We start from the raw sequence: 12,967 nt of genomic DNA, 5'->3' as shown, positions 1-12,967 counted from the left end.
CATTGAGGTTGAGGAGGAGTTCCATGAATTTGTCAGCGACACTTACAAACCCTTGACAGGAACACAATACTGATTGGTCATAGGAAAGCATTAACATGGCCTTAGTTTGGGATTGTTCAAAAATATGCTTTTGTCTTAATTTTTTTTTTTTTTACCACTTGCAGGTTTTAAAGGTTTCATGATAAAAACAAACGCCTATTATGTGGAGTTAATTTATTGTGCACACGGATGGAGCCTGAGGTAGTTGAGCCATAGCTTCTGTTTAGATTGTTTCATGATGTGTAACACAAGGACAGCTGGCGGTGAGGTTTTACAATTGCAATGTTGTGGAGGTAGATTTTCTATTGTTTGAAGGCACAGTTTGTATTGACTGCTGCATGAGTGTATGTTTCATAATATCCAATATGTACCTATCAATTATGTATCATAAGGTGAAGGTTCCACTGAAGCACTTGTTAGCCATCACATGTACACTGTATACATATTAGTTCTCTCGTAAGAGAACGGACCTGGTCTGGATGTAAAGTGACACCGGACAACTTTTGCGACGATATATAATTAATTAATAAATAAATACATTACATGAATAAAAATAGATTTTAAATTAATTGATTGTTCATCTTCATATACAGTTTACACATCCTATTTTCTCTCCATGAGTTCTGTCAGATACAAAAATGATTGTTTTACTTTATATAATGTTGCTGTTACATACTGAGGAGTGAAACACAGACACTTTTGTTTGGGGTCAAAAAGTTAAAAGTCTTCACATGCATTTACCAATTCTCAAAATTGTAACTGGTTATTTTCTGTCAGTCGATCAAAAGACTCGATGATTACTGATTTTACATTCTTATAAATATAGCACTGAAGTCAACCAACAAAAAAATCAAATCAGATGTGGCAAAAGCACATGGTCTAAAAGCTGTAACTCGCGTAACGGCACGAACACACATAAACATCATAACTTACATGCTGTGAAAATGATGGCCTCATGCGGACTGAACTGAAACAGTGCCTTGGTCCAGTGTTGGATGAGACACTTGCAGACAGCAGAAAAATCCATGCCGGGGCTTTTAAATAGAACACCACTGAAGTGTGTTGAAGTATGATGGGTGAAGATATGCTCTGTCGAGGGACAGATCATGTATTACTCAGCGTGTCATGTCTGAGCTGCACGAGTTTTAATAAGCCAGAGATGAATAACATGCGAGAAGCTTGAACTGTGCCAAAGAATTGATTTCCATTTGAGTTTAAAACGCTTGATTGAAGAGCAGCTATGATTGATGAAAGCAATCGGCTCGACGTGCTGGGCTAAGCATTGGGCATTGACTGTCGTACAATGTGTGCAAGTCAACATATTTTATGGTGGGAGTTCTTATGCTCTGTCTGCGCTCCGAATAAGAAATTTAAAATTGGATTTTATAAAGTGGAATTGTCTGAGGAGCATCAGTAGTAGGTTTATCTTGTTTAGAGAAGCCTGCAGGGTGCTAACACGCCACGTTCAGCTGCATGGCGACAGTGAGGCGGTGGAAATATCAAATTAAAGCTACTTACTCTTTATATCTATTGTTTTAATAAACTCGCTGTTAGTTATCTCATACAAGCCCACTCCAACTATCCCTTTCAGCTGTCTGCTAAGTTTTGGATTTCTTGGCTGTCCATGGCTTGTGTTTCCTTTGCCCTCTAGGACTCTAATGTAAAGCTGAATAGAGCACTTACATAATCTTGGCTATGTCTACATACACACCTCCACCTCATGTGGGTCCTTGTCGCTGCCCCGGTTGGCTTAGCGAGAGCATTGGCAATTTTAAGTGTGTACCTTAAAGATGAGGCACTGCCTAGAGCTAGGATTGCAACATGTAAACATTCCTCCAAACAGCAGCCACACAAAGTGCTTCTTCTTCTTTTTACACAGCTTACTATGGCTTTCTTTTGTTCCTTTCTGGGTAACACTGTGAACACTCAGTTATCCCATGCCTGATAAACTGCTCCTGAACTAACCCTGTCTGACTCTCCGCCATTACTGCTTTTCTTATGTATATGTGCCATTTCCAAACCTTGATCTGAGTGGACCAATACGCAGCCCACTCTGCCATTCCTGTTCCCCTCTGCTGTGTCACATAACTTGTTGTCGTTATGAACTCGGTTTCTCAGTCCCAGGACAAGGTGGTTGTGGTTGCTGCTATCTCTGAAGTCCTGACCTCCACACGGTGCTTGTACGGATCTGTCTTTCCTGCCCCACCTGGCCATCCTCCTCCGCAGCTGGCACTGCAGGAGGCAACAGAGGGGCCGTGACTTGCACACTGCCTGGAAGCCCCTCTTAAAGTTCTCGTTGTAGTAGCCGTAGATGATGGGGTTGACGCTGGAGTTGGCGAAAGCCAGCCAATGGGCAAAGGGGAAGATATAGCTAGTGAGAAGGTCCAGCTGGTCTCTGTCCAAACCTGCGTAGTCCGTCATCATCAGGAGTGTCCAGAGAGGCAACCAAGACAGCATGAACAGCAAAGCCACCAGGATGAGCATCTTAATCACCCTGATCTTTTTCTGGGATATCATTGGATGACCGCCTCTTCTACCCCCGACCTGGACCGTGGCGTTGGCCAGCTGCGGCTCTCTGTTTGCGACCATGGTGGAACACAGTTTGGCCCCGATGCTTCCGTACATCAGTGTGATGACGGTTAGGGGCACCAGGTAGATGTGAGCAAACAGAACCGCAGTGTAGACCTTTCTCATCTGAGGGTTGGAGAAGTTTTCGTAGCAGGTGTACAGGGGGAACGTGTGGTTGAAGTCATTGTTGTACACCATGTAGTGGAAAGGAACTTTCTCCACAATCAGTGCCACAGCAGCAGGACACATGATCACCATGGCGAGCACCCAGATTAACACAATGGCTGCCTTGGCAACGAGTACAGTCAGCTTGGGCTGTAGAGGGTACACTATGCAGCGGAACCTGTAATAGATAAAGTGAAGAACATTTTAACTTATTAGCTATATGGCTAGACATTATCACTAATCATAAACAAAGTGATGAATACATTAAAATAGCTATAAATCCCAAATGTTGCTGGGGTGCTGTCCTGGTGGCCAATGGCAGTACTGCAACAAAACAAATCCATGTGGCCAAAAGCAATTTTCCCTGTTTTCCACTATTGTAAAACTAACGTCTGCAGAGCTGTGACAGGACACCACCGGAATATACTGTATATTTATATACCTATATATTTTTTTAGCAACATCATCTTAGTGTAAAGTCTATGGGCAAAAAAGGCACATGAATATGAATGAAACACACCAGGAAAACATCAGCATGTTGAACATGTTAGCATGTTAGCACAACTGTGCCAAAATACAGAAAGAATGCATTGGACTGGTTATTTAAACAATAATCATGGATTCATTTTCAGTTTGCCAAATAATAATTTTATTGTTTCCCAGCATCAGTCATATAAGGTGCTTTTCGACCAAAAGTTCCAGGAACTAAATGGTTCCTGTGGCGTTTCCACAGCAGCCTAAAGTGAAGATAATGCAAATCAGGCCAACGACATATGAAGAAACTGTCAAAGTAACTGCACTACACCGCCAGTCCAGTAGGTGGCGGTAATGTACCTTTAAGCTGGTTTGCCAACCACCATTAAATCTCAAAGAAGAAGACGGTATCATCATTTGTGCGACGCTACAGTTAGCCTGTTAGCATGGAGGAGATTCAACTTGTGCTGTGTGTGATCGTGCTTTATTGCATCGCAAATTGATTGAGCACGAAAGCTCGCGTCTCCTACGTAATGTCGGCACAAAACCTCACGCCGTGTGTGTGCTGTTGGAGTAACCACTCCGCAGTGCGTCCTCTCCGTCAACTACGTAAACGGTTCACGGAGCAGACGTGCCGGGGAGTGTTTACAGTTACGTCCGCAGCACAAGCACAGCGTCAGGTTGTGTAACGACCGGAAGCAGGAGACGCGAGTTTTCTTTTTGTAAAGTTACTGTCACGGTCCAGATCACGGTGATTAAACTTAGATTTCAACACCATTAGGTTGATGACGTACCGTATAAATAACTCAGCAGCAGCCCACAGGTATATTTGTATTTATTTTATGAAGAAACGTGTTGCTCCAACTGAAACATCCTACTGTTTCATAAGGTTGTCTTACGTAAAAGAGAGGATTTGTTATGTTAAAGAAAAGTAGACTTAAAAGTCCCAAATAGTCCCACATTTTTGAATATCGCAATAAATATCGCAAAACAAACAAAAAGATGTTGCTACTATGTATGTTTTTTTCCAATCAGAAATTATCCGCACTGCAGGCCCCGCCCTGAAAGTTCCTGGACCTTCCTGTAAAGTACTAAGTCAACTACCCTGGAACTAAATTTAGACCCTGGTTCCTGCTGTTGAGTTCCTGAAAAGGTTCCTAGTTCCTGCAGCCGAAAATCACCTATAGTTGATGTCATATATAACTATCAAACCACAGAGTACTTGCCTTTCCACAGCGATGGCCACCAGGGTGAAAACGGACGCAGAAACAGACACTCCCTGCACAAAGCCGCTCATCTTGCACACAGTGTTGGAAAAGGGCCAACCTGTTGAAAATGAAGACATATGATCAATAGAGAAGTGCTCAAGCTGGTGACTGATCCTTCCGAAATGAAACAGTAACATAACTGTCAGTCATGGAAGACTCAGGTGAGTCATTCGTAACTTTTTACAGAGTAATACAGCAGCAGTTAGAAGTTTCAGGCAGTGTACAGATGTCCTTCAACCTGGGTTTCAAGTTCAGAAATGGATGTAGATCAAGTCAGACCTAAAAAGTGGGTAAATCTAGATATACTGTATCTAAACATATCTCCAGACTACTACTAATGGCAGCACTGGTGCTACCGACCTTCTCAGTGTAAAACCTTGCTTCCTCTTTTTCCACACAATCGCTGTTTGGTCATTCCTTCCACAGGAGAAATGGAAGCTTCAAACACACTTGTCCCATTGATTTTCTGCTGGCAATTTCTAAAGTGGAGCATGAAGGGATAAGAATTGGAATCAACAAACACTGACCCCGAGGTGGAGAAAAATTGCAGTGCCATAGGCTCATCTTAAAAAATTCTCATGATCAGTCTAGAAAAAGGCGGCAACAGAACGACGTACGACAGTATTCCATTTCTGCAGGAACAATGACAAAATCAAAACAGCTGTGACTGGAAATCAATGTGTTACAATGTGAAAGGACTGCTTCAAAGGTAAAAACAAGTTCAGAAGATTTTAGTCAAATGACTCAAATAGAAGGATGCCTGCAAAGTAGTTCAACTCGACCTCGACATGTCTCGTTCTCCAAAATCACAGGACAAATGCATCCCCCCGATTGGGCGGTCTATTTTAGGTGGACCATTCTCCATCTCTCCCTCTGCTCCGTCAATGCTACTGCTGCCCTCCACCACCACCACCACCCCAGCATCCACCTGTGGGCTTCAACGTTACTCATCAATCCGTCCTCAAATTTCTGCATATAAAATCAACCTGAGGTCGAAGCCGAGACAACAAACTCAAACAATGTTCTGCTGCTGTGATGTGTGAATATTTCAGATGCGAGTTGTCTGACTGAACTGAAAAATTACGAAACTTTAATGTGACAAATACATTTTAACGCTCAAAGAAAGAAACTCAAAATATGTGTAGCAGATTAAACACACATAATCACTGTCAATGGTTTGGTGGGATGGTGATTATGTGCCAAGACTGTGTACAATGATGCTCTATTTTTGGTCTCCACCAGCTCCTGAGAGAAATACCTGGATCATCAGTTAGTAAATGTTTAGTTGTGTTAATAAGCGGTTGCTTCCTCACTTAGTTTGCTGTTCGATGCTCAACAGGTTGTGAACAGCCCCACAAAATTCTGTCACCACTTTCTTAAAGTCGAGCTGAAACGGCATTTTGAGAGAATCTAGCTTCCGTATCGTGACGTATTTCTGAGTGAAACAGGACGTGCAGGCGGGACATATCATTAGAGGGATTTGATCGTTGAGAAGTGGGCGTAGACAGACGTTCTCCACAGCGCAGTAGCTAGCTAACTGACCGAGCGTTCTTGGTGCTCTGCGGCTAAATGTTGCAGATTGATTGGTTGAAATTGTTTGGTGCTAACTTACGTAAGCACGCGTGAAATTTAGTTTTACCGGCAGAAAAAATGATCGGATTTTGATATAAGAATACGAAGAAATTGATTTTCTGTATTTTGTTCGGCCTATATTGTCAAATAGATGAACAATATTACCGGGGATGTGATCTAAAAGGATTGAAATGACATTTTTCATTTCACCTTGACTTTAATGACACAGTAGCCCCTTTTACACTGCCAGTTCGAGGCGGGATTATTAAACCTGTTACGTTTCATCGTCTATGTAAAATGCACGGAGGCAGAATGGTGGGGCGAAGCCGTTCTGCCGCTGAGCCGGCATCGGAAGTAGTAACAGAGGAGAACCGGCGTCAGTGTAAACGGCGGAGCCGGCGGGGCGGAACAGCGCCGCGTGTGTGTATTTGAAGCGCACACTGTTTGTTTACGCCTCGCGCATGTTTTGCTTCCGCAACGTTGGGACGCTGTGTAAAAACACACTGCTTGGTCCAATGTAAAATGGCAAAGGCTGCATGACGGCGGAGCGTTACGGAACAGTGTAAAAAGACTAATGAGAGTGCTGAGAGTGAACCAATAACCAAAACAATGAGCTGAAAGACACTATAATGTTTCGTGTAACTGAGGGAAACTGCAGAGTAACATAAATGTAAAATTCTCTCTCTGCATATCAGTTATTTCTGTGTTCAAGTTTGACTTTATCATCTCTTGATATATTGAAGCTGAGCTGTTGTCCAACCTGTGTTCACTGACATTCACTTGTTTTGAAAAAAGACGACGATAACATGCTGTGTACTCATACTTGTATATCATAGAAATACTAGTTAAATGCTTCACCACATGTGCTTACAGCACAAGGAGAAGCCAGCAGAGACAGATAACAGGCAGTCTCACATCACATCATTTGCGAGCCCAGTTAGCACATGCCGTTGTGATGAGACCAGAGCAGAGAGCCCGCTAATTAGCCTGCTAATAACGAACATGGTGACTGGATATATGCTCCCATTAAGTGTTGTGGAAGGAGAAGGCTTCCGTGAGCTGATGGTGTTTGTTGAGCTTGAGTACAAGCCACCGTCACGCCGGACAACAGTTGCGAGAGAGGAGAAAATATGAGTTACGTGTGAAGCAACACAGAACAGTCCGTCCGCTACCGCTGTGACGTTTGACAACAGAATGTTACAACAACGTTAATTGAAGGGTCTGTTTAGGTTGTTTAATGCATTTGAAATTGCATTTGCTTTCTATTGTTGGCTGTTTATGTACATTAATGTGAAGGTGTTATATTGTAATGTTCTCTTACAGTACTATAGCCAACTATTTCCGACAATATGTTTGTTTTTTTAGCGGTAAAAAATATATAATTTGCGAGTAATCCATTACACGTTCATGAGGTAATTATATAACTCGAATATTGAGATGACTGGAAATGCCCATCCCTAATAACTACACATTTAAAGCTGTGTTACAGGATGTGAAACTTAAGTGTCCCTTTTAATGAAAACCCCTCCTTCAGAACTGTTCTTGTCAAATCTCTGCATTTTCTTGTGACAGGTCTGACATTTTCACGAATGGTAAAGTGAAACTTTAATTCTTGCTTTAGCGGTCGAATGAGGATAGTTAAGGCCAGCCTTAAAACGAGTCAGGAGTATGTAGGGAGAATATAAACGCTTATTTCTTTTAATATTTTGATTTCAGTTTAACTCTGTTTTAGCACAAAGGTCTGGACAGGATTAATCTAGACATTACTTAATCAAAGCATCAACAAGACAAATGTAAAATGATCCTCTGCTAAAACCTTCATCTCAGATCAGAAGTAGCAATACAGCATTTCTCTATTTTGTGCCTCCTCGTCTCCTCAGTCCTCCTGCCCGTGACCTGGAGGATCGGGGATCTAGGAGGCTTGCCGGAGGGGCTATGAGCGAGGCTGCACCGGTGTATCCTTTGCTGAAGTCTTTTCGGCACCTGTGGCGTAAAAAGAGGCGTGAAACACAGCTGGAATATACAAAACCACAGCGAGAGCAGGACTACACAAAGGTAAGTGTTGCTTTTGTGTTCATAAGTTGTAGGGATGTGCACTGCAACCAGTTAACCGTTAACCGACAGTTAAGAATTTTAACCGGTTAATACTACCAGTTAAACGGTGAACTAAAATGTTGTCTTTTTTAAATATACATAAATAAACGAGCAGTTAAACAATTGTTAACATGTCCACATGTTGCTATTTCTTCATCAAAACCAGCAGACAAACGGTCTCCTACACAATGAGGACTTGTGTAGGCCTGGCCTTTTTATTTTAAGTTTCCATAGCCTGTTGTTAACGTATTGGATGTTTCTGAGCAGAAATGAAAGTTAACATTTACTCACGAGGCACAGGAGGTAACTCTAATTATTTAAATCTGCAGATATGCTGTCGTCATGATGGGACAGCATCTCATGTTTATTAAAGTTCTGTGTGCTGACCGTCAAAGAAAGGTCGTCTGTAAATGTTTATTTATGCACTCCATGCGTGCATATTTGGACACTGGACAGTGTATTAATATCTGTGGGCATGACTGTCGGTGACACAGGTAGATAATAATAACAATAACAATAACTTTATTGATCCCCAAAAGGAAATTCACTAGTCTGGCATCTCATTTACCATTTACTGAAGAATTAAAAAGTCTGATGGCCGTGGGTACAAAAGATCTTCTTTATCTCTCCGTCCTGCAGTGAATGCAGTGAAGAGAGAGGAGCCGTCCACCAACGTTATTTCTATGGTCCATCGAGGTGTTATGAAGCGGATGATCCGTGTTGTTAGAATAGTCTGTATCCTGGCAACTATTTCATGGAGAACGTCACATGGAACTTCAGCAGTTGCTTTGGGTGGGATGTACACGAGTAAATTGCGATATGACTGAATTCTCTTGGCACACAGTGTGGTCGCATACTAACTGCGAACTAAATAATTCAATGTCTGGACAACACATCTTCCCCTTGACAGCAACATGAGCAGGATCACACCATCTCTGGTTCACAAATAAAGTCGGAGATGTTTTCATTCAACCAGGTTTCAGCAAAACACAGAAAACTGCACTCACGGTAAACTTCAACAATAGTCTTCACCAATATCTCCAGCTCATCTCTTTTGCAGGGCAGAGAGTCGACACCTCCTATGATGACTGATGGCAGAAAGGGCTTACATCTCCATTTCCAAGCCTTCAGCCTTTGCTCCAGCATGGCAGCCACTAAAACACCTCTCCGTCTCAGCTGGAATAGGGTGGCATCCTCCAGATTTGCTCCGTTTCAATGAAAGAAGCTCTTCTCTTGAATAAACTCTTCTCCCCACAGAAATATCCATCAGTAGTGGACAAGACATGATACAAAATAAAACAAAAATAAAGCAAAGATTCAGAGAAATTCAGAGGTACCAGACTTTACTGCTACCAGTTGAAGCGCACCTTTGTTTTACCAGGAATATTCCAATGGAGATACAAAATATGTTTTACAAGGGAGTAAAAAAGTTTAACATAAAAGGACAAACAACAGACAAACAGAATTTACATAAAATTAATTAGTAGCATTCAGCAACAAGACGAGTGATTTCACTTGTCAAATAATACTTAATCCTGTTTTTAATCTCCCAAGCTTATGAAATAATCTAGTTTAAGGTGACTCTGTAGCTCAGACCAAGCAAAAATATCAGATGAAGAGCGATAAACCAATGCTCCGTCTGACGGTTGTATAAGGAAGACAAACCAATGTTTTCACACAGGAGGCAGTGATGTGTGTGAAAAGCTGAAACAGGGACAAAACGCAGCGCTGCATGATGACAGAGTTTTCAGTGAAGATGAGTTAGAAAGCATTTATTTCTTTATAATCAATGACTGATATGACTTGTTTTCCTGCATCAGAACAACATTTGGTTCTACAGAAGAAACCTGTTGATGTTTTTTGTAAGACACCTGATGTGATATCTTAATGTTTTTCCTTAAGAAAGACTACAAGTATTCATCTGTTGAGACCGGTGAGAAAGGTTCTTCACTGTCTTCACTGTGCAAAGTAAACAAGTCTGTACAAATATTTCTCTGGACTAGGTGAAAAGCAGCTTGTTGTTCCTTAATCACACAAAGTACATGTAATGGTATCATCAGTATAAAAATGAATGATACCGTACCTAACATCATTTTGTCATATTGCTGTAACGCCGTGGACACACAGGACGAGGAAGCGCTGCGAAGCGCCGCACAACGAAAATCGCGCGCGACCCGGAGCACTTCCGTTCACATCAGACGCGCATTTCTTCGCGCCGGTCGACAAGCGCCTCTGCTCCTCAGCTGTCGTTTACTTACTGTTTTTTCATCATGCTCTCTCTCTCTGTTTGCGTGTGTGTTTTTTACACCCCGCCCCCACCCCCTATAGCCAGTCCACTTTGTGTCTCTCTCTTTCTTGTGTGCGTCTGTGCGTGTATCTTCATCTCTCTCGCGCTCTGTTTAGACACTGACAAATATATAAAAGCACACAAATACAACATCGCATTTGTCAATCGCTGTGTTTTATTTTGAAAATTGACCGGATTCTCTCGTTGTTTCATGTGTGACTTCCTGCCAGGATCGACGCGATCGCTCGTGGCTCACGCAAAAAATAGATGGTGTGAACGACACAATCGGTTAACATGGGCGCCGAAAGGAAACTGGCTCCGCTTTGTGGCGCTTCGTGGCGCTTCCGCGTCCGGTGTGTCCCCGGCGTAAGGCGAGACGAGTATTGTGATTGGCTGAGAAGATGATCAATGATCGAGCCTCCTTTGGGATCCTATTTGGTGCTCATTCGACTAAAACCTTTCTTTCACAGAATGGACTCTGTGTGTCCAAATCCATGCATACATTCAAAAGCATGTTGTCAGCGGACATAGATGAAAGGAAACAGGAAATGTTTTGTTCATGCAGCCTATTCTATCACACATCATGTGGTGACAATGTACCTTTATAATGTCTGAATAAAAGTGTAATGGCCCTGCTTAATCACGCTCGTACACAAAGGGAAGCTATGGGAGTCTGAGTTCTTCCTGCTGACAGTCTGATGATTCGTCACTAAACAATGAGCGACCAGGTTGAATGTTGCTCTGGGTTGTCTGCTATGGCAAGAACTTCATATTCCCTTCAAATAATCTCTCGCTCCGCCACAGACAAGAAGACGTTCACAGCTACACGAAAGAAGGTTGATTATCGAACACAAGAAAATAAACTCAAAGAAATTAAGTGAAAATGTTTATCACTTTAATACAAAAAAGAATGTAATATTGAAATTCATTTGTTCGTTACAGTCATGATGCATTTGTAATGTCTTTTCAAACTTAATGGCCAAACTAGGGTGTGTTATATAGACGCAAAATATAACTTTAACTAATTTAAAAACGATTCAATATTGTAGGTTAATGAACTGCAATAGTGATCACTTCATATTCAGTCAGTTAAGGAGGGTTTTCATGCCTTCCTCTGGCTGACATGCTGTTTAAAGGTTGAATCAGTGATTTTAAGAGCTGAAGTGATAGAGAACCTGTTTTCCATTTCTCAGCCATTCAGTATTCAAAATAAAGGCCCCCTCTGGTGTTATTTTCTTCTACCCCTATAAGTGAGGGATACAAGCATTTAATCATGTCATAAAATATGACATATCTAGTTAGTGTCAAGAGCTGAAAGGTGTCATCATTTTACTGGGATGTTTAAATCTTAGATTTTATTACTATGGCTGCAGGTACACCGTTTGTTCAATCTAAAATCACACAATGAACACATGACAGGCTCAACCTCTAAGCGACTTTAAAGTTTGTTTCAGTCGCTACAATGGGTATGTGGGCGGCTGTGGCTCAGTGGTAGAGTCAGTCGGAAGGTTGATTAGAAGGGTTCGATCTTTGACTGCTACAGTCACATGTTGTGTCCTTAAGCAAGACACTGAACCCCAAAATTGCTACCGGTGGCATAACAGGTATGAAAGTGCATAAATCTGATTGGAGATTGGCATTTAGGCCTTTGCCATCAGTGTGTGAATTTGACATGTAGTATAAAAGCAGCTTTGAGTGGTCACAAGACTAGAAAAGCACAGTATATAAGTACATAACTACAGTCCATTTACCATTTACCATTACAGGGACCAAGGTTATTTAAAGCACTCTGACACTGGGGATAATGGAGCCACAACTGGTTCAGGCACAAAGGTGGACAGGAGAGAGAGGGAGGTCAGGCAACAGTCACCGCCCACATTCAGGGGAGGCAATCTCGTATAGAATGGCAATCTGGCTGCTATGATAACCTAAGCTATGGCGTTCGATAAATTCTCTCAGCTGAGTCATATTAACTCTTAGCATCTGACCTTTAGGGTCAAAGGACAACTTCACTGCAGATGCATAGCCAGTAATGGGCCCACGGGCCCACCCAGGTAGAGGTTAACAAAATACACAAAGTTATATCAAAAAGATAAAGCATTGTTTAGTTGTTACTTTGTTGTGTGTGTTTTATTTATTTGTATATTTAATTTGTCCTATCAAAATGGAACAGTTGAAAAAGGTGGAAGCAAGCCTCCAGAACGTAACTGGTTGCTACGGTTACAACTGGCAGGAACGGGCAGCTTTTAGCCAGTTAGCTAGCTGGCTTTCTATAACCGCTGTCGATACTGACAAAACAATGGCAAACACCAACATCTTTAACGTGCTGTTTTAAAAAACTAAAAGTTGAGGTCGAGGAAGGAGACTGAGTCCAACCAACAGCTTTCTACAGCCTCATTGGGCCACCAGAGGGTTAGCTCAGTTGCTGGCAATTGATGACCCACCTTCACGGCCAAATTAAAATGTATTTCCCTCAACTTTCAAGAATGGAAAATCAAGG

General features: G+C 42.0%; 1 protein-coding gene across 1 annotated transcript in view; it reads right to left on the bottom strand.

The window, feature by feature from the left end:
* Positions 1 to 1,965: 1,965 nt before the first annotated feature.
* npffr1l2 (neuropeptide FF receptor 1 like 2) overlaps positions 1,966 to 12,967 on the bottom strand; it is a 30,627-nt gene continuing 19,625 nt past the window's right edge. Inside the window, exons 2-3 of the mRNA XM_069683133.1 lie at positions 4,473 to 4,572; positions 1,966 to 2,950 (exon numbers count right to left, since the gene is read on the bottom strand). Of these exons, the coding sequence (XP_069539234.1) occupies positions 1,966 to 2,950; positions 4,473 to 4,572 (1,085 nt within the window). The remainder of the gene's footprint in view (positions 2,951 to 4,472; positions 4,573 to 12,967) is intronic.

This window comes from Semicossyphus pulcher, unplaced genomic scaffold, assembly GCF_022749685.1.
Source record: "Semicossyphus pulcher isolate SPU_LCO1_2020_fin unplaced genomic scaffold, fSemPul1.0.p SCAF_6, whole genome shotgun sequence".
NCBI classification, from domain to species: domain Eukaryota; kingdom Metazoa; phylum Chordata; class Actinopteri; order Labriformes; family Labridae; genus Semicossyphus; species Semicossyphus pulcher.
Note: the sequence above shows the minus strand (reverse complement) of the source record. Positions and strands in the feature narration are given on the sequence as shown.